Raw genomic sequence first — 26,152 nt, 5'->3', positions numbered from 1 at the left:
ATAGTTTGCTTTTTTTTTCCTTCAGAGAGTAATAGGAACTAGGACAGCATCATCCAATTAATCCAACGAGTGGCTTCACCTTTTTCTTTTTCTTTCCTCAAAAGGACACTGCCTGCTGTTAAGTGTTTAGCTTCAAGTAGCATTTTTGGACTATATGAGAAGAAATCCAGATTCTCCATAAAGGGTTATATGTGAAACTTATTAAAAAGCCCAAACAATATCAAATATCATAGCCTTATTTCTCTCTAGCCTGCTGATCTGTTGGCATCCCAGTAAGGGTCAAGGTACATGAAAGATAATAGTCTCTAGGGATCAAGCAGCCAGATGTAACTAAGAAAGTGAAAGTTAAATCTAAAGCACCACTGTCATCTTTGTCTCACCATATAAATAAATAAAACAGCCTTGGACTGAATGGAAGTCTATTGTCTTAAATGTGGGCTTCTCCTTAAACATAGCACAGACAAAACATGGAAATGTTATAGAAACTTATTCTTTCATTAACGAACAAACAATAGAAAATATGCATAGAATTCTTATATGAAAGGCACAGGACTAAGCCCATGCATAGATTAATCAAGTTAATACAATACACATAAAATAAGTAGTCATAATATTTTTTATTTGCAGCTGAAAATGCCGAGAGAAAAAGGGGAAAAGATTCTTTAGCTATTCTATGATCTTTCAAAGTTTGTATATTTAGGATAGACTTTTCAATTTTTTTAACATCTTGTTAAGCAGAATTCCTTTAGACCCATAAAAATATAATAAGCTATGTGAATCTAATTAGAATATGCCCATGTTTGATGGAGAGAAGAAAAGTCAGCTGTTAGGAGCTGCAGACCCAAGATTGCTCTGCAAAGCCAGTCTGGAGGTTAGCGATATAAATGCTTTCTCTTATGCTGTTCTTATATATTGCTAAGAGGCATTAAGCTAACAAGCATCGAAAATGAGTGCCCTTAGTCATGGCGGATCATTCATTGGAACCGTTCTTCCCCTGAGGGAAAATGAAAATCTGGAGAGAGAGAACTGGCTGACCTCGCTTAATTAACATAGTTCCAATGCAGGCAAGAATGGCCCGCAGTGACAGGACCGTGCTTCAGGGATGTGTGTTCCTGGGCTGCGGTCCAGGTTGTGTCAACAAGGATCATTCTGGGTGTCATTTCAGTAGTTCTATATTGGACACAAGAGAAAGGCAGAAGGGAAAACATAACAGAAAACTATGGACTTTTTTTTTTTAAATGTACTTGAGAACTTTGCTTTTCCCTTAAAACATGAGCTCTTTCTGAGCATGTGTGCAGCTACAGCCTGAAGCTTGCTAAACAGGTCAGGAAGATGAGAAAATACTACAAAGCAGCACTGCTTTTCCCATGGAAACTGATACTCCTAAATGTTACAACACTTTAGTCTGAAGTTTAACTAATAGAAAGTCATTAATCTAGAAATTGAACCAGGCAGCAGAACACCATAGAAGATTTTAGCCTGCATTGAAAATACACATCATTATATTTTGTATCTTCCCTTGTGTTTAATAAAGAAAATGAAAATTTCCAAAAAACCTATTGTTAAAGATGCAGCACCCTGCCTTCTGTTTTGGGATAATGTTTGTATCATGCAAGTGGGTTCTAAAGCTTTTAAAATAAATATTGTCTCTTTTTCCTAAGAATGAGATCCAACAAAAGAAATAAAGAACTCAGATTTTGATGGTTTTATGGAGAAGGCAGTGTGATTTCTGCTAATACAGTTTCTGTGCTAATACTAAGAGTTTCCAATCTGAAGTTACATAGGCCAAATGGCACCCTGCATCAGGGAAGTGTTCACAGTTGTAATTATTTCCTGAGATTCTGGTTGCAACTATACTCGTGTCCCTTTCTCTCCATCTTGTACAGAAAAAAAAATCTACTTAATTGTATCAATCCTTAGTTTTAATTCTATAAAATTAAAATGACTACTAATACTATTGCAAATAATAGACAATGGTTAGCGAAATACCTGGCATATAGTGAGTGTTTACTACATTTAAAGGTACCAAAACTGTATGTGACATGTAAAAGAAAATTTCATTCTTTGGAACAATCAGATTTTGTATCTCCTTTGAGAATCAAGGAATATAATGAGAAGTGAAAGAAGCTAGTAGTAGCCCTGGATTATTTTAAATCAAGTCAGTTGGAAGAAAATGGTTATTAATTCAATGCCAATTGAGTTGGGATAACTTTGAAATTTATGTACTCATATATAAATTGTCCTGTCTCAAAAATCTTCTTTAGCTAAAAATATTATAAATTAATAACATAATTTCACATAATTTCATTTAGGGAATGCTTTCCAGGCATCAAGTATCAAGTCATTTACCTCACTTAAATCACTTCTATTTAATCTTTATATAATATGAAGAAAAGCATATCTCCATTTTCAAACATGGCAACAAAGACTGAGGAACATTCAGTACCTTATCTAAGGTTAACACAGAGAATAAATGGTGAAGGTGAGGTTTAAAAAATTAAAAACTACAATTCTAGCTAAAAGAAATTACTTTCCTTGTATCTGAATTAATATACACATGACTTGACCCATTCTAGATTATGAGTTCTTAGGTTTTATTACTTTTGGTAAACACTAATGTTTGTGTAGCTTTGCCCAGAGTAGACTATCTCTTATGAATTGATTTATCAACCATCCAGTGTTTCTACAATAACTTCTATAGTCTAAAAAGCTGTAAAAAATATGGAATCTTGTAAGTCATGCTAATAAAATACCTTAAAACATGATTTAATAATCTGGAAATTTCTCTAATTTAAGAAACCAATTTCTTTATAAGAAAACAATTTCTTTATCCTCTGTTTAACTCCTATCTTATGTACTTTAATATTTTTTAAAATTGTTTCCTCCTCCTATGTCTATGATAAATTTGCATTTTGCTCTCATTATTTTGAATTAATTTATATAGACTTAATTTTTAATACAATTAAATAAACTCAGGAATTACATATTTCATTCTTTAAAAATGGGAGGGAATTTAAATGACTGAAAAGGGAAGTAAATTAAATGCATTGTTTCAGATTTCACACATAACTTATAGGTCTGTATGTTTGCAAGGTAAATTAATTATGCAGAATCAAACAACTGTAAAACTCATGTAACTGAAATTTCTTTTACACCATTATACACTTTATATGAGGAGAAAAATGACAATCTGATAGTGTCCATGTTGTGTCTTTGTGTCGATATATATTCAACCCAGTATTTGACATATTTTTTATTTTGACAGTTAATTTGGAAAATGGCCTGAAACATTATCAAAATATTAAGATGTATTTGATTCATTAAATCAAAAGTAAATAATGTTCCTATGGTTCTGTGATATGAATGTGACTGAGTCCTCATTCTAATTTAATTCAGCAAAACTTACTGTATACCTATTCTATATATATATGTTGTAGAACTAAAATTATGAAAGAGGTATAGTGCTCTGCCTTTAAAATAAAATGAAAACTGAAATTAAAGCAGTTAGTTTTCACCTATCCATCATCTATTTATCTATCACTTATCTATCATCCATCTATTTATCTATCTATCATCTAATTATTTTTGAAATGAAATTGAAAGAAATACAGTAATCACCAAATAACTCAAATTTGGTTAACCAGGATATATCACTTCTAGATTAATGTACATCGTACATCAGTGGTTCTCAAACAGGAATGATTTTTAACCTCCAGGGGGTCATTTGATAATATCTAAAGATATTTTTGATTGTTATAACTGGTACAGGGGCAGAAAGGGGGTTGTGAGATGCTATTGGCATGTAGTAGGTAGAAGGTAGAAGCCAGGGATGCTGGTAAACATCCTACAATGTACAGTACTGTCTTTCACAATTATCTAGCCATAAATGTCAGTAGTGCTGAAACTCAGAAACCTTGATTTAGATCATAGGAAGCTTCCTGCATTAAGATAATATTCTATATAAGCAATACATTTATACAATATGTACAGTTTAGTTTTCAGATCCTCAAAATATTAGTATTATTAGGGAGTACTCTCAGAAATAAAGATACTGAATAAATTAATGAACTACTATTTCACAAAAGTAAAATTGTAAAGGAATGTTATAGGAGACAAACAAAAAAGAATATGATATTTCAAAGTTATTAAAAGTGGAATGGCCCCATATAGGCCAGCACCCATATAGGCCAGCACCCTAGTGTTCTCATAAAGATACTACAACGCTATCTAATCATGAGGTATTTATTTAGGCATAGTATTGCAACAATGCCAACACTATTAAGATCTCCTTGGTCACCTTGCACATACACATTTTCATTTTTTCCCCTGATGTAATCATCGGTGGAATTATTGGTGTAGGAGAGTGCTTGCCTATGCATAAAGCACAACTATCACACTGTGTTTTAAAATTGTGGTAATCCTATCTGAGGATTTCATTAGAGAGTTAATAAAATCAATGTGTTGTTGACATTCTATAGGAAAGATCCACCACTGGAAAGTGTGTGCTCTTTTCCCCAGGTAGATTAAGCATTCATTTTGACAGCATTTCTTTGTAATTAAAATAAAATCTCAGGCTAAGTTAAAAGTAATAAGGCAAAAACTGTATAGACAAATCCCAAAATGGTGGTCTGACAGCAAGAGAACTAATAAAAAAAAAAAAAAAACAAGGATGACACCATTTTTATTAGCAAGCCTTCACCACAAACTTTGAATCAATAGTTTTCAGTAAAAAAAATAAATAGAACTGTGCTTATAGGTTCTCCTAATTCATTGTGTAAAATTGTTTCTTTCATGTCCTCTCCCACTTCCAACATTTGTGAAAAAAAATAATACTTATATTTTTACTTCTATAAATTCTATTTACTTTACACCAAACTAATTGGCCCTATAGAATCCAGCCAATTGACTAGAATATTGGTATTTGCTTGTTTCATTATTTCATTGCTCATTTCACATTATCATCTATCTACCTACCTACCTATCATATATAATAAAATGCAATATTCCCAAGCCTTCTGAAAAAACTTTCTCATAAATCACTTGAATCATTTTATGTATTACTTTATGAAGGTCAAAACTGTACCCAATATCTTAAATTCCAAAAGATTTATGTTGTGACACATAGTAGGAAACATTTTCACAATTGCATTAATTCTCCATTGACTCAACAATTAGTTAATTGTGTGCCAGTCCCCTCTCACAATACTGAAGGGTATGGTGGTGAACAAAGTAGGTAAGGTTCCTGCTCTATGAAAACTCAAATTGTGGTGTAGAGACAACCAATAAGATATAGAGATGGAGATGGAGTGATAGGAAAAGAGAGAGAGACACACACACAGAGACAGAGATAAATTATTTGATAAAGCTGGTTTAGGTAAGCTGATCAGGGATGACTGCCCAAAGGGAGACATTTAGGCAGAGACATGAAAGAAGTAGTGAGCCACACAAGTATCTGGGAGAAAAATGTTTCAAACTAAAGTAAAAATTAGTGCTTATGTCTTAAGTTGAAAATTGACATCAAGGTCATTGTGGCTGGGATGGGTTGAAGAAAGGAAAGATGGTGCTAAGGTTGAAGAGATAGCAGGGGCAAACTCATGTAGGGTCTTACAGAATTTATAAAATTCTATTACCAAAGGTTAAAGAAATAATATAAGAAAACATCTGATTTCACTAATGATGAAAAAACAAAACACCATTCATCATCAGAAAGAGATTTATAAACTGCTCACTGGGCACTGTGGTGAGTTGGAAACTATTTTAGATGACTAGACCAATGATATGTGATAATACTTTGGGGAAATTCAAGATACCCCCAACTATCTTTAATGGAAATATGACATATTTCTTAAAGTTTCTAAATATAAATTAATTTAAATAATTTTACTTCTTAAATAGATACCATATTTGTACAGTAAGCATAGGACACAGCCACCACTCAAGATGAATATATAATCTGGCAAGGAAGATGATATATACACATAGAACAGAAAACAATGAGAGGTCATAGAACTGATACAGGAGGAATGTGTTGTGTGGATGATAATTAAAGTGTAGGGAAACCATATAATTTATTTAATAATTAAACTGGAACATTTCTGCAAATGAAAGGGGGGACAATTAATAATCTTGCTGGGGAAAATGGTGCAAATTTCACCGTTTCAAGTAAATTAAGACACAAGTTAATGATATGTGTATAGAATTTCAGAAAAGGAGAATTAATTGTAAATTACAATGACTCTTGAAGTCTTCTTCAAGAAAGTGACACTTGCACTTGGCTATTTCTAGGATGTACCTGGGCAGAAGGAAGTTGAGAATAAATCCTAGTCCAGGGGAATAACATTATAAGAGACATATCAATTTAAGAATCACCCTAAAATGAAGCTTTGATGATTGTGAAGAGTAGAGACAATATTGGATGGTTAATAAACAGATGGGTGAGGTATAAGAGTGGAACAGACTAGGGGCACCTGGGTGGCTCAGTAAGCGTCTGCATTTGGCTCAGGGCGTGATCCCAGCGTTCTGGGATTGAGCCCCACATCGGGCTCCCTGCTCCACTGGGAGCCTGCTTCTTCCTCTCCCACTCCCCTGCTTGTGTTCCCTCTCTCGCTGGCTGTCTCTATCGCTGTCAAATAAATAAATAAAATCTTAAAAAAAAAAAAGAGTGGAACAGACTAGTAGATTTGAAATCTCAGGAAAAAAATCTCATATGAGAGAATCACTTAAAATCTATTGGTAGGCATATGACATAAATAGAGTAAAACTACTCTCAAACTCTAGTTTGATGTGAGATGGCAAATTGCAGAACAGCATAGAGTATAAAATGCACAGATTTTAATTCTACATAATCTATATGTTGCATGATACATTGGAACAAGAATAGTATATGGGTATACTACTGGCATGCAAAACCAAACCCCACTTTTTGCATAAATATATTTTTAAGTAAGATTAAATGTTTTATAAGATTTTTAGAGTGATTGCTAGATTGTTTCTGCAAAGAGGGTAAATTATATCTATATCTATCTATCTATATACACATATTAGCATTTTATGTAAAAATAACCACTTAGGAACACTTCCTATATTCCTAAAATTGTTAGCACTTTTTATGAAATTTCTCCCCAAATTTTCTAATCTAGGTATTATGATTATTTATAGATAAATAAACAGAATTGAAGAAGTCAGGTAATTAGTGAAGACCACACAGCTGCTTAGGTGATGGTGACAACATTCAAAGACATTTTTGCATTGGTATGAAGTCCATGACTTTTCTATGTTGCCACATTACATGTGCTCACTGAATTGAGTTTCATGTGGCTCAGTTGAAATAGGAAGCTGGGTATTTACTAACACATCTCATTTCATTCTACTAGGATATGATTGGTGTTAATACCACTGATATTTTAAGCTTTTCCTTCCACTAAAAACAAGGAAAGAGTACTAGATTTAAAAAAAAAATCTTTCTTCTCTGGTCATTTTCTACTATGATGTATCACAATATTTATTTTTTTACAAGTTTTTTATTTAAATTCCAGTTAACATATAGTGTAATATTAGTTTCAGGTGTACAACATAGTGATTCAACACTTCCATACAACACCTAGTGCTCATCAGAGCAAGTGCACTCCTTAATTCCCATCACCTATTTTACCCATCCCCCTGTAACCATCACTTTGTTCTCTGTAGTTTAAAGCTGTTTCTTGATTTGTTTCTTTTTTCCCTTTGCTCATTTGTTTTGTTTCTTAAATTCCACATATGAGTGAAATCATATATTTGTCTTTCTCTGACTTAGTTCACTTAACATTATACCCTCTAGCTCCATCCATCTTCTATTTTATCCATTCATCAGTCAATGGATGCCACATGGGCTGTTTCCATAATTTGGCTGTTGCAGATAATGCTGCTGTAAACATTGGGGTACACGTATTCCTTTGAATTAGTTGTTTCATATTCTTTGGGTAATACATAATAGTGCAATTGTTGGATCATAGGGTAGTTCTATTTTTAACTTCTTGAGAAACCTCAATACTGTTTTCCACAGTAGCTGCACCAGTTTGCATTCCCACCAACAGTGCAAGATGGTTCCCCTTTCTCCACATCCTCACTAGCACCTATTGTTCCTTGTGTTTTTGATTCTATCATTCTGCCAGGCACGAGGTGATATCTCATTGTAGTTTTGCTGTGCTTTTCCTTGATGATGAATGATGTTGCACATCTTTTTCTATGTCTTTTAGTCAGTTGTCTTCAGAAAAATGTCTATTCATATCTTCTGCCCATTTTTTAGCTGGATTATTTGTTTTGGGTATTGAGTTTTATAACTTCTTCATATACATTTTGGGTACTAACCTTTTGTCAGATATGTCAATTGCAAATATCTTCTCCCATTCCATAGGATGTCTTCTAGTCTTGTTGGTTGTTTCCTTCACTGTGCAGAAGTTTTTATCTTGATGAAATCCCAATAGTTTATTTTTGCTTTTGTTTCCTTTGCCTCTGGAGACATATCTAGAAAAATGTTGCTATAGTCAATGCCAGAGAAATTACTGCCTGTGTTCTCCTCTAGAACTTTAATGGTTTCCTGTCTCACATTTAGGTCTTTAATTAATTTAGAATTTATCTTTGTGTATAGTGTAAAAAAGTTGTCCAGTTTCATTCTTCTGCAAGTCGTTGCCCAGTTTTTCCAGCACCATTTGTTGAAGAGACCATCTTTTTCCCATTGTATATTCTTTCCTGCGTTGTCAAAGATTAATTGTCCATAGAGTTGTGAGTCCATTTCTGTGTTTTCTATTCTGTTCTATTGACCTATGTGTCTATTTTTGCACCAGTGCAATGATGTTTTGATCACCACAGCTTTGTAATATAACTTGAAGTCTGGACTTGTGATGCCTCCAGCTTTGCTTTTCTTTGTTGAAATTGCTTTGGCTATTAGGGATCTTTTGTGGTTCCATACAAATTTTAGGATTACTCTACCTGTGTGAAAAATGCTGTTGGTGTTTTGACAGAGATTGCTTTAAATGTGTAGACTGCTTTGGATGCATACACGTTTTAACAATATTTGTTCTTCTGATCCAAGAGCGTGGGATGTTTTCCATTTCTTTGTGTCCTCTTCAATTTTTTAAATCAGTGTTTTGTAGTTTTCAGAGTACAGGTCTTTCACCTCTTTGGTTAGGTTTATGCTTGGTATCTTATCACTTTTGGTACAATTGTAACTGGGAGTGATTCTTTGATTTCTCTTTCTGCTGCTTCATTACTGGTGTACAGAAATGCAACAGATTTCTGTACATCGAATTTATATCCTGTGACTTTGCTGAATTCATATCAGTTCTAGCAGTTTTTTGGTGGACTCTTTGGGGTTTTCTATAAAAAGTGTTATGTCTTCTGCAAATAGTGAAAGTTTGACTTCTTCCTTGATGATTTGGATATCTTTTATATTTTTTTGTTGTCTGATTGCTATGGCTACAACTTCCAGTGCTATGCTAAATAACAGTGGTGAGAGTAGACATTCTTGTCTTGTTCCTGACCACATGGGGCTCCAGCCCCACATCAGGCTCCCCACTCAGCGGGAAGCCTGCTTCTCCCTTACCCACTCGCCCTGCTTGTGTTCCCTCTCTCGCTGCGTCTCTCTCTATCAAATAAATTTTTAAAAAAATCTTAAAAAAAAAAACAGAAAAAGAAAACCGGTAAACTTCTGGACGAATAACTAAAACAAAAAAGGGGAAATATGGAAAAGTAATTAAATCAGGGATAACCAACATATTTTTCCCATTTTAATCTTTTATGTCCAAAGTATATGCATGCCTGAATATCTAACATTTGTATCTTACATGACTATTAGGCTCACAATAATGATCACAATTAATTATTTTAATGATATTAATTTGTAAAAGGCATATTCCTATTTTAAAATGTGTTCTTTAATTGTTCAAAACCCCCTATTATTCAAACTGGACTTTATCATAACATCTAGTTCACAAATAGATTTTGATGATAATTTGAAGAGATTAACTACTTGGAGGTTAAGATAATTATAAATGTAAATATATATAAATATAATTATGAAACTCAAAAACCACCTGATTTTTGCAGAAAATCCCTTATAGAATTAGAAAGAGCATACATTTCAAATAATTCTTGTACCATTTATATTATTAGTATAAATCATATAAGCATTTCTATTTTTTCAAAGAAATCAACTAAAAAATGTCTAGCCAAAAGTTTCATGCTACATGAATTCGTACCAATAGAAGTTTGAAGATTTATTACAGTGATTATATCTCAACAGAGATAAATATGTATTTTATGATGAGAATTTTTTTTTCTGAAACAGGTGAGCCATAGGGACAAACCTCCAGAGCAGAAAATAAACCATATCAGTGTCTTTTGATAGACAATATTCACTACTTCTATATGGTGCATGAGAATGTGACAAATAAATTACCTTCATTAAAGATCTGCATGAAGGATTAATGAGCATTAGTTAAGCTGTACAAGCACAAAGAATGTTTATGAAAAATTACATTGAGTGTAAGAAGTTGAGTGGGAGAGAATCTTGTTATAATAGTTTATCCTACCTGAAGATTCTTTACTGCACCTATATGATAAATGTAACTCAAAAACAACCAAAGTTCTACATTTAACATGCAAAATTTAGGCAAATCACAACTCTAGAGGATTTGGTCCTCTGTGATTTACCTACTAGAAGACAGATAAATCATAAAACTCATATTTGTTTCTGTTACTACTTATCCTGCAACAAGTCTTCAAATTTGCACAGTAAAATTTGCATAGTATTAAATTAAAAGAGGTAAAGATATCTTAAAAATTCACCACAATAAAAAATATTTAGTGTTTTAAATACTTACCTTATGAATTTTCTTTCTCTTTCAATACATAAAACTAAATTAAAATTTAATTATTTTAGTTGTATACAAATGACAAATACTTTTTGGATAAAAGATAATATTTTACTGAATAACACAGAAAAATGAGAAAAACTTTTTTTTTAAATCAAGGTTTCCATTTTTCTCCCTTTAGAATATTATCCAAGATTAATGCTATCTATTCATCAAGCACTACCATCTTCTAGACTCCTTTTAATTCTAGAAAATACTGGTTAATATAAAAATTATAATGTATGAGAATTTGAAGGTTTACATATTTGGAAAATTCTGTAAATCCTAATGTTAAAGGAGATCAGGAATAAGTATCCATGTTTATAATCATGCAGTAATATTGCTTTTACCCCCATGGACATCTGCATTTAGGCACACTCTGCTGCTATTTTACAGCAGGTTTCTGTGCCGGCAAGACACATCCTTATCATTTTACATAGTTAAGACTCGTGTGGCTCTCTGACAGGTTGTGACTCAGTGGTTAATAGGAATACCCAGAAACCTATTTTTGTCTGGTGAATGGAATTTAGACACTGCTCTGATTAGTTACTACGAAACATGAAAGTTTTAATTGGCAAAATTAGACCCCATATTATATATAATTCAACCTAATAAGTACTTGAAACCCCTGTTAATCAGGTTTTCTTTTTTTAAATAAAAATTTATGCTAAATAAGAATTCTTGGTTAAGTTTTGATTTCTGTATCTTAGTTTCCTCATCATAAAATTGAGTTACCTATCCTTGTAAGGATTACATAAATTAATATACATAGCACACACTGTGTAGTACATACTAAGTGCTATATAAGTTTACTGGATGCTATTGGTGTCACACCCAGATCTCCTTTACCTGGTTAATGTGCCTATCCAGCAGTTGCCCCTTCTCCAGAGAATTTCCCTTATCTAGGGAATTGTGTTCCCTGCCCTCATGGCACTTCACCTACCCCAGCTAGCAGCCAATATCCAACTGATGCAGGGGAAGAGGATACAAAAGGCTGAATCTCTTTACCTTCCACTGCCATACTCACCAATTCTGCAGTTAAATTTGTGTCCCAGAGTCACAGTGAGATCAGTCTTAAACTAATCTCTGGTAGGAATCACATCCTTGCTTAGCTTATTTTTTCCTCCCTGTTTCCTACCTTTCTTAATTCCTTCTCCTGGGAACACGTCGTCCATAAATCACATTCAAAGAATCTCCTTCTCAGATGCCCTTTTCACAAAACTGACCTTCACTATTGTTGTTGTTGTTGTTGTTATTACTATAAGCGGTCTAATGTTTTGATTTAATAAGAATGAATTTAAATTACCTTGGTTATGCCTAAAGGATGGCTCACACAGTCTTCCATTAATTCTCCATGCATGTCTTTTCTTTAAAGTAAACTCTTCATACTTTTGGTAAGCACATCAAGGTGATCTTCCCTAGCAAAATTCTGGAGTACATATATTCTGTTGTTGATTAAGAGCTGGGATCTCTGGGCTTTGACAATGAATTGTGGGAAGTCTAGAGTGAATGCTTTTTAATGCAAAGTTTCAAGCCAAAATTGAACTTGTGCCACTGACTAGCACACTGATTAAGTACATGCTGGTCCCTGACCTGATGGCATTTACAACTCAAGAAAAATAATTTAAAAACCCCTTAGCAAAGCAAGAAATTTAGGTTGCCTTTTGAAAAGAGTTAGCAATGACCTTTATATCTAGACACAGGACTCTTGGGATTTAAAAACAAAAGTCCTCTGTTGTGTGAAGCATTCCACAGAGAAAGTAAAAATAGCTTACTGTCGCCCAGGTGGTGTAATCACTTAAACTCTATGACTTGGAATTCACTTACTTATTCTTTTGAGTTGCAGATCATGAGAGAATGTCAGTTTACTACTGTTTCTTACAAATATTCTTTTCTTTATCTTTTATTTTGCTAAAGGTGTTTTGAGGTATATGCATATAAAATTTTATTTTGTCTTAGTGGCATAATTTTGAAGCAAAATTCTGTTGCGTCTGACTTTAAATAATAAACTAATGAAAATACATGTCTCAAAAACATTTTTTGAAAAAAAAGGGAATTAGTACTTTGCTTTGTTCAACTAAGATAACTGATATTTAAAATAATAATACAGCCTACCTTTGTATTGAAACGATTTCATTTTTTAAACATGGCAAATGTTCTTCATATTCTTGACAACATCTTTAAAAATACTTTGATTCGCTAGGCACTAAGCAAGTGTCAGTTAGACAGCCTTATTCTATTGTTATTCTCAGGATTTTGCATCTAGCTATGTTTTATAGGTTCACCTCTTGACACTTGTAGAAATTAAATCCAAATGTACAAGGTTCGAGGTGAGTCTGCACTGTATCACATCCTGCATTATACTAGGTCATTTATCCTGACCTAACAGCTATTCTTACTGAGTAGTTACAGTGAACATTCTCATTTAAGTAGCTTACATAATCCTCAGCACAACATATAATATAAACCTTACTATCCCATTTTATGGATACTGAAACATGTTCAGAAAGATAAGAATGTAATAATTTAAGTAGTATGATATAATGATACAGTATAGGCTTAGAGTGAGTTGGACAAATTTGAATTCTTCCTCTGATATGTAATTAGCTGTAATTTTCTATTGCTTCCTTCACCTGTTTGAGCCCCAAGCCTTTGATAATGAAGATGATTATAACAATAATAATAACCGACTACGTCTAGTACTGTAGTACTAACCTTACACTAAATATCTCATTTAACCTACAATTTCCTCCATTTTATAGATGAGAAGACTAAGACTTTAATAAAGTTAAATAGCGTGCCCAAAGATGCTTAGTCAGAAGATCACACAGCATCTCTGAAACATTGATCTTTGCGACTGCAAAGTCCATGGTCTTATTCACATGTATCTGCCATCTAACAGTGGGTGGGATGGTGGGCTTGGAAAACAGTGTAAAATGTATGATTCATAGTAGAGCTTCTAGTTAGTCCCTTTCCCAGTCCCTGGTAATATCCTAGTGTTTTAAATATAATAATTTATAACTACTTAATTGTTGACACTTCCAGTTATCTTGATCACAGTCCTCATCCTAAATCTAGCAGCCAAAATAATTTTTATATATGATCCATTTATAACTTGAGCGGCTGAGTCACCTTCCTCAACAAAATGTCAGTGAACATGTTTAAGCACAGAATAAATGATTGACCATCATGGAGGCTTTAACCTGAGAGAAAAGTTGGGCCACCTCAAAATTTAATACCCCTTCAACTTTCCTCTAATGTACCTGGTAGAATGAATCATAAAAATACTTCATATATACTTTGTAAGCATGACCCATTGTCTTCTGTTCACAGATAATACATTCCAGACTTAAAACTGCCTACATTATTTTTCAGTGTCTGTATTTAGCCCGACTTCAAATGCCATCTTTGACTCATATTCTCAAGGCCAAATAAGTCTATATAAAAAACTTCACTTCCAGTGAAGTTTAAAATGTGAAAAAAAGGGGCGCCTGGGTGGCACAGTGGTTAAGCATCTGCCTTCGGCTCAGGGCATGATTCCGGCGTTATGGGATTGAGCCCCACCTTGAGCCTGCTTCTTCCTCTCCCACTCCCCCTGCTTGTGTTCCCTCTCTCGCTGGCTGTCTCTATCTCTGTCAAATAAATAAATAAAATCTCTACTTGACTTATTTCACATAAGTCAGGTAGAGAAAGACAATTATCATATGATTTCTCTCATCTATGGAACATAAGAACTAGGAAAAGCAGTAGGGGAAGAAAGGGATAAAGAAAGGGGGGTAATCAGAAGGGAGAGTGAAGCATGGGAGACTACGGACTCTGAGAAACAAACTGAGGGCTTCAGAGGGGAGGGGGGTGGGGGAATGGTATAGACTGGTGATGGGTAGTGAGGAGGGCACATATTGCATGGTGCACTGGGTGTTATATGCAACTAATGAATCATCGAACCTTGCATCAGAAACCAGGGATGTACTGTATGGACTAACATAATGTAATAAAAAAATTTAAAAACATAATAAATAAATAAGTAAATAAAATCTTTAAAAATATAAAAAATAAAAAAATAAAATGTGAAAAAAAATCCACTCTTATTCCTAAAACTTAGAGACTTATAAAAATACATATATAGATATTTTTTATCCTGACCATTTATTCATCAAATATTTATTGAGCAACTACATGCCAGGCATCCTGTTGGGTTCTAACAATATAATGGGGAAGAAGGTAAATTTAATCTCTGCCCTGCCAAAAGTAATTCATGTGGCTTATAAAAACACTTTCTATCACAATGAAGGTATAAGTCAGCAATGTAAAAAAGATATTTCCTATTAATTACAGGTTGTATCCCTTTATGCTTAGTAGTAATGGATAATTAATAAGACAATTCTCTACTATTTCCTTCATGATAACATTGATTCCAAAACCCAAAATGCTGCAAGCTTTCTATAAACAAAATAATTGAGGTGCCAATTTTCAAAGTCGTATTGTTTTGCCAGTAACTTACAAAGTATCTCTATTCAAGTATCTTCACATCAATTAATTCATCAAAAAAAAAAAAAGGAAGGAGGGAGAAGAGTCAGAGTGGATGATGGAATTGTGAAAATAAATATAATTACAAGGCAATTAGTAAATATTGAAATGCATATGACACATACTCTACCAAGCATCGTCCAGTAAAAATTAATGCAAAAATATATCAAACTATAGGTACAAAGCAAACAATTTAAAAAAACAAAAATTATATTTTTGTAATGAAGAATAAATTATAATTGTAGTTCTTTGACAGATATAACATTAAATCTCACATTACAGGAATAACAATAAAAGGGAAGATTGGGGTTTTGATAAATAGAACCCATCATTTGGAAAATGTTATCACAAACCATAAGACAGCATTTTATAAAAATAGAGAAGCTTCTGATTTTCAGGTTTTCCTTTTAATAGCTGACAAGGATAAAGAATATAGGCTTCCTAGGAGAGTTGCATTATTTAATTGGGTCAGTAAACAAACTCAGATGCTATATCCATTGTGTTCTCTCCAAATCCTTTGACCCGGAGCTTCTGATGTGTACATACATTATTAGGAAGAATGGTTATTTTATAACTTGTGGTTATAGTAAAGAATATTGAAATGAATCATATGTGATTACTCATTGAAATTGTTTTCAAGAACTTCAGTGTCCAGTATGAGATTTCATTCCCCTTTCTCACACTTTTTTCATTAACGGCACTGCAGTTATGAAAAATGAGCATTGTTGCCCATATGGGTACTACTGTTTTCATACTCTGTAGATGTGAAAATATTTCATTTAAGTAATCATCTCATTTGTCAGGGGAGTAAAGACAAGATAGTCTGTTTTGTGACACTTAATCAATTACAGCAATTGTGTTGAAAGTCTGCAAGGCATAAAGCCATGAAACCTGGACCCTCGATTAGGACGATAGACAGATAAAGCCCACCTAGAAACTTTCTTACTACCAAAATTTTAAGAATGATGTGTAAATTAAAGAAAATTTCATTATATAGCCAAGCTTACAAGAAAGAAATGGAAATCCCCCAAAGTCAAAAACAAATAACTAAAATAAAGGGCTAACTAACTAAAATCTAGGAATAGTGTTAATCCTGAGGAGATCTTGGAAGAAAGGTGGATTACTTGTGTCATGGAAATAGACCCTAAGGTCTAGGACCTTGAGGATAAATGTTCATACTGAAATAAAACACAAGTCTTTGGGTCTGCCTGAGAGGGGAAGTTAGAATAATGTATGCACCAAGCCAGGCCTATAATTGGCTTTGCCCTCAGTGAACTAGAATGACTCTCACTGACTCATAGTGAAAGATAAAAAAATCTCCCATGAGAACCCAAAGCTTCAAGCTGTCACAACATATGAGCTTGTTGGCCAAAGATATACTACCACATAGTATCAAAAATGCACTCATGAAAATTAACGTAAAAGGCAATCCCAAGCTAGGATGCACAAGACATCTCAAAAAAGTAGTCATTTTTGCTAAAATAGGGAGTCACAGAAGAATTATATGAAGAACTTCTAAAACATTTTCACTTGTCTTAGTTAAACAAGCTATTAAAGAGAACCTTTTAAAAATGGGAAAATAACAATTGACCAACTAGTCTCAACATGCTTCTGAAATGAATAATAATATTAAAATTTTAATACTTAATAAATTGATTTGTTTAAATACTTTTAAGGGCAAAGTACAATTTATATGAAACAAAGTGGTATATGGAACTAAAGACTATGACACCAAAGCCAACTATGTTTTACTAGCTTTCTGAATTTTATAATCTTCAGGCTCTGACATTTTACTAGAAATATAATTAATGCTTGTTTTTTATGATAGTAAAGAAAAGTTTCAGAAGGATATTAAATAAATGCAAATAGATAATGAAAAACCTTATAGGAGAAAGTAAGCAGCCGTCTTAAAAGTTTTAACCCAGTTCAATATTTCCATTTTGGGGACAATGAGAAAATTCAATCCAAATTCAGGTTGTCAGCTTTTCTATTGTATACCATTTCTACTTTTTATCCTTCTTAGAATTATAAAATGCTTTGTTATGCAAAATTGAAAACTTATTTTAAAAACTTAATAAGCGTGTTTAATCCCCAAATACTCATTTACCTGTAAAATTTGAGAAAATGCCAATTTTATATACTTTCTTCCTATTGTAAAAATATTTTATAAACATTGACTCAATAAGCACTATAAGAAATAGTATTTCAATGAATCTTTACTTTTTCACTGCTTTCTTTTTCTCCAAATTTCAAGTAACATAAGCCAAAAATTGAGATAAACCCAGTAAAATCTAATTTTAAATAAGTTGCAAAAATATCAAAATATATGTGAGTTATGTGTGAACAAATGAAACTCTTATTATAACAATTAGAAGAATTCATATTGTTAAATGTGAAAAGTCCTTGAATTTAGAGTCTAATTGAGAAGTGTGAGAACAGAATGAAGTATTTCAATTGTACTCTGGGTTTTCTTTGAATAAAGCCACATCGATAACACTGATAAATTCTTAGTAAAATATCAAGTGAACTAAAGACAGCCAAGTGTATAACTGTGGCTATAAAAGAGTTTTCTTTAAAACATTTGTTAAAATATTTGAAAGTTTTTATATTGTATATGTGTATTATAATTATACGTTAATGCAATATATCATTTCAGAATTCTCAAGCATCTGCTACAACTATATTCTATGCCTTAGAACTAATAAATATTGGCTAAATCTTGCTTAGAATTAGCATTCAAACATTATTAAAATTTTTTATGGAAAACAGACTAATATTTAAACACCAAGGGGTGCCTGGGTGCCTAGCCATTTAGCATCTGTCTTCTGCTCAGGTCATGATCCCAGGGTCCGGGGATCCAGCCCCATGTTGGGCTCCCTGCTCGGCGGGAAGCCTGCTTCTCCTTCTCACACTCCCCTTGCTTGTGTTCCCTCTCTTGCTGTCTCTGTCAAATAAATAAATAAAATCTTAAAAAAAAACACCAATAAGTCATCCCTTTGCTATTTTCTTTATATTTAAGTGAAATACATAGAAAAAGCTCCTAATAATTTTTTGGAGGGAGGGGATAACAGAAATGTTAATTTTCATATGTTATAAGTACTTACTGTGGTCAAGTTTTTGGTTAAATTATCTTATTTGAAAATTTATGAGCAGGTAATATTATTCTCATTTTTTAGTGAGAAAACTGAACATCAAATACAGCTGAATATTTGCTTAATTTAAACCATCTCTAAATAGCCAAGTTAGGACTTGGGTACATTGCCTCTGGAAGTTCTAATGAATTGAACCAAGTGAAGAAAACACATAGGGGGAGAGGAGAATTTGGGAACAGAAGAAATACTGTTTTAATGTTTATCAGTTGTATATAGAATATACCTGCCCAAGAATATGTCTATGAAAATGTTTCTGATCCTTCGTAGAAGTTAGTCTATGACACCACCTTTCTTAAACACATATTCATGAAAATTAATGATTTACCTTTACTGTACATATTATGTCAGTTCAGTTAAGATTAAAAAATCAAATAGTAATAGTAATAGATTACGGAGGAATTCAAAGTTAATTGATCAATAAATAAAGTTCAAAATTAGTTACACTGACTTTCAATATGGATGAATAAGCTTCAGTCTCTGCTTGAGTATCCAGAAAGTCTGACTAAACTATATAGGGCCAGGTCGATGAATTTGCTTTTAACCGCTCATGGTAGGTAGGTAGGAGAAAAGGGACCTTGGAATCTACTTTTTCAATCATAACATAGGTCATTTAAACTCTTACTTAAATTTTAATGCTATAGACTTACACACAATGCCTGTAATTCCTCAATTGTAATCTGATTTTGATCCTCACTCATCTATTGAAGTTGCCATTCAGTGATATCCCACATGCCAATCTTAAGTAACATTTTCCTTTATTTTATTGGGCCTTTTTCCTTGTTTGACATTATTTAATCTTGTGGAAATGGTTAAGCCATTGATACCTATTAACAGTGCATTTTCTTTATTCCTTTGAGTCTTTCCAGCAGTCTCTTCTCTTTTACCCTGTGAACACTTTCTTACCTTTATGTAGATGTCCGTGCTTCCCTGAGTATCTTCTCACCATATCTAATCTTCTTGATTTATCTCACCTACTTACTTGGATTCAATTGTACCAATATACTGACAACCCCCAAATTTAACCTTCACCTCATCTTTTCTTTCCTGGACTTCAAACACATATTTGCCAACGGCTAGAACTCCTTACCCAGACTTGCTTCATAGACTTGCAACTCAAAATGTCCTGAGAATGAACTAATAATCTTTCTCCTTAAACTAGTTTGACTTGGTGTATTTCCATTGAACTCTTGCACCATCCTTTTCCCAGTCACCCAAGAAAGACATGAGTATTCCTGGACTAGGACTATTTATCTCTTTCCTTGCCTTACCTTTGATATATTTCTTGGACCAACATCTTTCTTCTCATTTTTATGATCATGGTTCTGATTCATATTTCTTCAGCCTTCACCTTTATTATGCAATATTATCTTATTGTTCTCTCCTGCAATTAAATCCAACCTTTTCAGAATCACCAGAATAACCTACTAATGTATGTATCTATGTCAACTCTTTCTTGAAAAACATCCAGTGGTACCACATTACATACAAGATTGAGCACAAGCTCCTTAATATAACATACATACACCATGTTAATCTTTGTTTAATAACTTGGATTTACCTCTAATCTCTCCAAACTCTTCTCTTACCACTCCCTTCCTTGAAATTTTTGGCCCAATAACACAAAACTTTTTGTTTGTCCATTCATACCATCCAGTCCTTGTGAAAATGAAATTTCTCTTGGCCTCCTTTTTCAAGTATATGACTGCCTTATCAATTTCTCTAACTGGATATCAGATATTATGTCAAATTTTATTTGCCAAAATTAAATTCTTAGTTTTACTCCACCGACATGTCCAAAGAACTGCTCATTCTGTAGTCTGCCCATTTTAGTAAAAGCAAATATATTCTCCTAGTTGCTCAGTGAATGAGGCCCCCTTGACTCCTCTTTTTCTCATATTTCATAATGAATCCCTTAGCAATTCCTGTCAACTCCACAACCACATTTTTACCAGAACCAATACTGCCACTACCACTACCATTCTAATGCAAATAATTTCTATCTTTCATGGCTATTTTGAAAATAGCCTCTTAGGCTAGTGGGCATTATTCCTCTTCCTTCTCCTCTGGGTGCCTGCTTTGTCTTCACACTGTCTTTCTTCTATCCAGTAGTCAGAGAGAGCTTTTAAAACATAAATTCACATGTTCTTCTCACCCCTATCACTCTCTTAATATGCTTTAGTTTTCTTCATAGTACTTATGCCACTTGACATATACTTGCATATTTCTGGTTTCTTCCCACTATAATGAAAACTCCATGAGATCACAGACTTTTTTTTTTCACTTAGAACAATGCCTGATCTATTGTGACTCTCAAACAATATTTGTTGAGTAAAGAGTAAACGAATGTATTTAGGTGTCTCTTACCTCAGGTAGTTTTCACTGATCAACATGACTGCTTAAGTACCCCTCTTCTGTGCCTTCTTTACAATAGAGTACCTATCTCCATGTCTTTATTCCATATTGATTGATAGGTTTGGGTAAATCTCTCACTAGATTGATCTTTGAGAATGAGAAACTGTCTCTTTTATCTTTTTTTAAATTTCAGTGCTATCATAGTGTCAATCATGCAATACACATTCAACATACATTGGAATTGAATGGATGGATGGATAGATACATGTTAAGCATCCTTAAGAAACATTTCAGATCTATAATCATTAAGAACAATAGTCCTTTGAACATAAAATACTAAATTATATATGTATCTGGACCAAATATATATGGCCTTGCAAGATATCTAACACTTAGTAAAGGATTTGTTGTTTGAGCTTTAACTGTTAGTAAAATAATCTGTATCTTTCAACAATTGAATTTTGTGTATTTTCAGAGATCATCTATAGCTGGGTATTTAATGAGTTCCCTTCCTTTGTGGCGGAGGACAGCCGGCGGTTCATTTCCCAGGAGACAGGCAACCTTTATATTTCTAAAGTCCAATCATCAGATGTTGGCAGCTATATTTGTCTGGTGAAAAACACAGTGACAAATGCTAGAGTACTTAGTCCTCCAACACCACTCACTCTACGTAATGATGGTAAGTTGCATGGCCTGGATTAAAATGGTCCAGCCACCTCAACTGTGAAAAATAAAGATGTGTTTCTAAACATGTAAGCCTAATACAAATATTTTTTAATTGTCATATTTAAAAATTCCACAATTTTAGTCTGTGATTTTACATACCTTAGAATAAAAATTTTGTCATAAGAAAGTGATGATTTTTGGATGAGAAGTGTTAACCATAATGCTATCCTAATCCCAAAGAGAGAGGGAGCATCTGAAAAGAGGAACTGTAATAAAGACTCCAGTTCTTTTCTTTGCTCTTCAGTGCCTCTATATAACATATGTGTATGAATTGCAAGCATTTTATAGGTTCACTTTTCATTACTTTTTTATTTTAGCTACCTTCAAATTGAATGTTCAGCTTTTAATACTTCATAGTATAGTTATAATTGTTATTATTACTTTTCCAATAATAGAGGCAGTTGGAACTTTAACTTTTAAGTGCAATTCAGGCAGAAATTATGATTTTATAATTATAGGTACTGCAATATATCTAAAGTATCTTCAAATTTAAACACCTCATTTGTAGTTATAGACATTTACAGTTAAGCATTGCATTAAAGAAGTCAAGTACTATATTACCAGTTGATATATGATATGTGGCTTGCTCTGTCATGCAATAAAAAATCCATGAAGGTATTATTAAGAAGTGAGCTTGAGAATCCTGATTGATTGTCAAGCTTAAAAAATAATCTATTTCAACATTACTCTTTTATATGCTTAGTTTTAGAATATATGCTGCTGCAGTGTATGCCCAGAGTTTCATGACAAGATTTTTGCTTACTACTCAGTTTCTCATTTTATATATTTGACACATACATATGTACACATATATAATATATATCTTATCCGGTAGAAAGTACACATACAATATCTAGTTAAGAGATGAAGAAGCCGATATTAGAGACATGAAGAGACCTGACAAAGGTCACATAGCTAGGTAATAGCATGGAGGGATAGCTGGGAAAGAAGAATGGAAATTGGGAAACAAATTCAGAATATTGAAAATGGCCAGTTGAAAGGTGATGAGGGACAGAATGAAAGCAGCGGTAATGGCATTGGAGAACAGGAAATATGCAGGATATTAAAGAGGCAGAATTACTAAGAATTAATAATTAATTAAATGTTAGGCTCTAGAGTAGGAAGAAGTTTTGGCACAGCTCATCTAATGCATGATGATTCTCTTCAAAAGAAGCGATAACACAGATAAAGGAAGAGATTGGGAAGTTGGTAAATGTGAGGAATTCAGTTTTTAATATTATGAGATGAGATTTTCTTGGGAAATCCATATGGAAATACCCAGTAAGAATTTAGATCCATATGCCTAATATATTTAAAAGAGGGCTAGACTAGAGAAAGATATTTAAAATTCATCATTGTGTATCCCCTCACTGTACTTAAAGCTATGATTATAATATATTGTGTCAGCTTCAAGATTATATGAAAATATCCATATGGTGAAAAGAAAAAAGGAAATAGATAAGATTTTTAAAATTTATTTAGTTAAAAGCTTAGATTAAGGCGATTTTCTATCCCCCATTTCCATAGAGTTTCTGAGCATTTTCTCATTAATTCCTTAAGAATTTAAAGCACCTTTGCCTGAAAATTGTAAAAAAAATTGCTGACTAGTCAATAAATAGTTCCATTAACACTATCCATTTATGTAATAATATACACTTGGATAGTGGCTGAGGTTGACAATGGTGGTCTTATTTTCACATAATTGACCTACAAATTACACCGATAATGATGAGAGAAAGTAGCACGTGTATAAATCAGAATCCAAAAACTGTTACCAGTTTCGCTAGTACTTTAAAAGTTCAGCACCCAGACCCAGATGTATTGCTTAACTTTATCTTTTATCTTCCACGGTTAAACATTTCAAGAATAATTTAAAAAAAATTATTGATATTTAAACTCCCTTGTTTCTCTGTCTTTTATTGCTACTGTTTGGCAAAACCTTCCGATGAATTCAACTATGCCCTTAATCTGTGACTGCCTTGCGAATCTGAGATCTCCTAGAGAATGACACTCACCATTGACTCATGGTTGCCAAATTCAAATGGTCTTTCAGGAGTGTCTCTCAATCCTACTAAGTTTCTGTGGATGGCTAATCTCCCTAAGAAGCTTTTCTGTTTTCCTTAAACTGGACTGCCCCATCATCAGCACATCACAAAAGCTATATGTTATTAAATTCATCTTCCTACTAACAAAATTAAATCTAACTACATCTCCATCCATACTGTTTTTCCCCCAATCTATTTCAGTAGAATTCCATACTGTCCCTCCTCCTGTTAGCACCAATCCCTCCATTCTTAACTGTTTCCTTTGGCCTTTACAGTACATTACACTGTTTCATATATAACTAGTACTATGTCTACTAACCTAATAATTTTTTATACTAACTGAATTTACTGATGCAGTTGACATTGTTGACTATTCTTTTTTCTTTTATGAATATTTGTATTTAAAAAAATCATTATTTGAGTGGTACTATAGGAAAGGCTTAATAAAGTCAATAAAAAGTAAAATGAACTGTTATATTAAGGTTAATATTTAAGTTAAAAAGAAACAGGTGGAAAACATTTTCTGAATTTCAGTGATATCATTCAATGACAGTTTTATTTAAGATTTTATAAAAGGAGTTCAAAAATTCACATTTCTTCTTTCTGTGAACTATCTAAGGTTATTGTTTTCTCGGTGGTTGTCTACTGTTTATATTTTATTATAGTAAGACATTTATATCAAATGAATGTAACACTTTAATTTTTTTTCTTTTGTGAGGTTCTCATATAATGCTAGAAAATATCTATGTTTCTTGTTTAATCAAGTTTAGACAATAATTATTGACTCCCTTATACATATCAGTATATATATATATATATATACAGTATAAATATATATATATATTTCTTCTATCCTCCTCCAATCTATATTTATATAATAGTTTTCCACTGCTTATCTTTTTAACTTTGATAATGTACTTAAATCTTTACTGTTCTCTTAACTCTTGAAAAATAATTCTTGACTTCGTACTAAATAACATATTTTTTATCTCTATTTTTCCTTGACCCTTTCTATACTACATTTATGTCCTTTTACTGTTACACTTTTACAAGTGTTCTAAACTTTCCCATGGACTAACTGTAAAAGCTGAAAATCAAATTTACAAATTATTACTGTATAATTATTATTCAATATCAGATTGTTACAGGTTTTTAAGCTATTTTTAGATGTGTATGCTGTACTAGATATGTTTTTAATAAGTGAAACTGAATATAACAAGTAAGCTAGTGACATTAAGAATTTGATACACTTTGTGGTTTTTCTTTTTTTCAAAGATTTTATTTATTTATTTATTTATTTATTTATTTATTTATTTATTTGACAGAGAGAGACAGAGCACAAGCAGGGGGAGCAGCAGGCAGAGGGAGCAAGAGAAGCAGGCTTCCTGCTGAGAAGAGAGCCCAACGCTGGGCTTGATCCCAGTCCCCTGGGATCATGACCTGAGCTGAAGGCAGATGCTTAACCGACTGAGCTACCCAAGCACCCCGGTTTTTCCTTTTTAAAATATTGAATGTAGTTTTTTCTTAAAATTCTCCTAAGATACAATTAATAGTATTAATAATAGTGTTGAAATATAAACATGAGTCACCACACAGCAAATGGTAAATGAAGCCATTAGTATGGTTAAGAAAGTCTATGAAGAGAGTATGATATGAAGAGATATGAGCTTAGGACCAAGTCTTGTATAATCCAAATTGCATTGGAAGAGTAAAAAATAAAAATCCTACAGAAGATAATGAGAAGTCAGAGAAGTAATAGGAAAAACAGAAGCATAGTATCAAGAAAGCCAATGGAAATGAGTTTTTGAACAAGATGTGAGCATACAGCTCAGAATGGTGACTTGGTACATGCATTTGTTGCCTCTTTCCTTTCTGTGACAAGAAGAAATCCATATCATTAATGAGAATGCTGGAGGAGAGAAAGTATGTCATTAACAAATGAGACATATTGATACATTTCTGGGAGAATAAGGGAAAATGTGAATTAAAGTGTTAAACAGGTGGAGAAAACTAAAACCTAGAATAAAGTTAAAAGGATCTAAAGAAGGGGCTAAGGATCTGTGCCTAGTGGAAGCCTAGAAAAGCTTTGAAATCAAAGTTAGCCGTCGGAGGGGGACATAAGACTGAACAAAGAGGGATTAAAGGTATGTATGAGGAACAACTGTCTCAGTGAAATATTGAAATCCCACCCTTCCCTATACCTACATGCAAAAAGAGCAAAGGACAGATCTCTTAATAATATGAATGAACTTTTCATGGAAGATTAAAGTATTTAATATGATGGTGATGCACAATATAAAACCCTCTTTTTCTGGCCTTTGGGTGTCTGCAGCCTGAAAGCCAGTTCCTTGCACTCACATCAAAGCAGAGCTGACTGTCCACAAACTTCACCTAGATATCCCCCACCCCTACCTCAGAAGGGAACCAGTTCTATAGTTAACCCTCACCAACCTCCAAGCTT

At 33.1% G+C, this 26,152-nt stretch overlaps 1 protein-coding gene across 1 annotated transcript in view; it reads left to right on the top strand.

The window, feature by feature from the left end:
* Positions 1–26,152, top strand: part of CNTN5 (contactin 5) — a gene marked incomplete at its 5' end in the record, with an annotated part of 603,858 nt that overhangs the window by 192,332 nt on the left and 385,374 nt on the right. Inside the window, one exon of the mRNA XM_008688424.2 lies at positions 21,396–21,599. Coding sequence (XP_008686646.2) covers positions 21,396–21,599 — 204 coding nt within the window. The remainder of the gene's footprint in view (positions 1–21,395; positions 21,600–26,152) is intronic.

The sequence above is a fragment of the Ursus maritimus genome, unplaced genomic scaffold, assembly GCF_017311325.1.
Source record: "Ursus maritimus isolate PB19 unplaced genomic scaffold, ASM1731132v1 scaffold_16, whole genome shotgun sequence".
Classification (NCBI taxonomy): Eukaryota; Metazoa; Chordata; class Mammalia; order Carnivora; family Ursidae; genus Ursus; species Ursus maritimus.
This window is presented reverse-complemented; position numbering and strand designations above follow the sequence as displayed.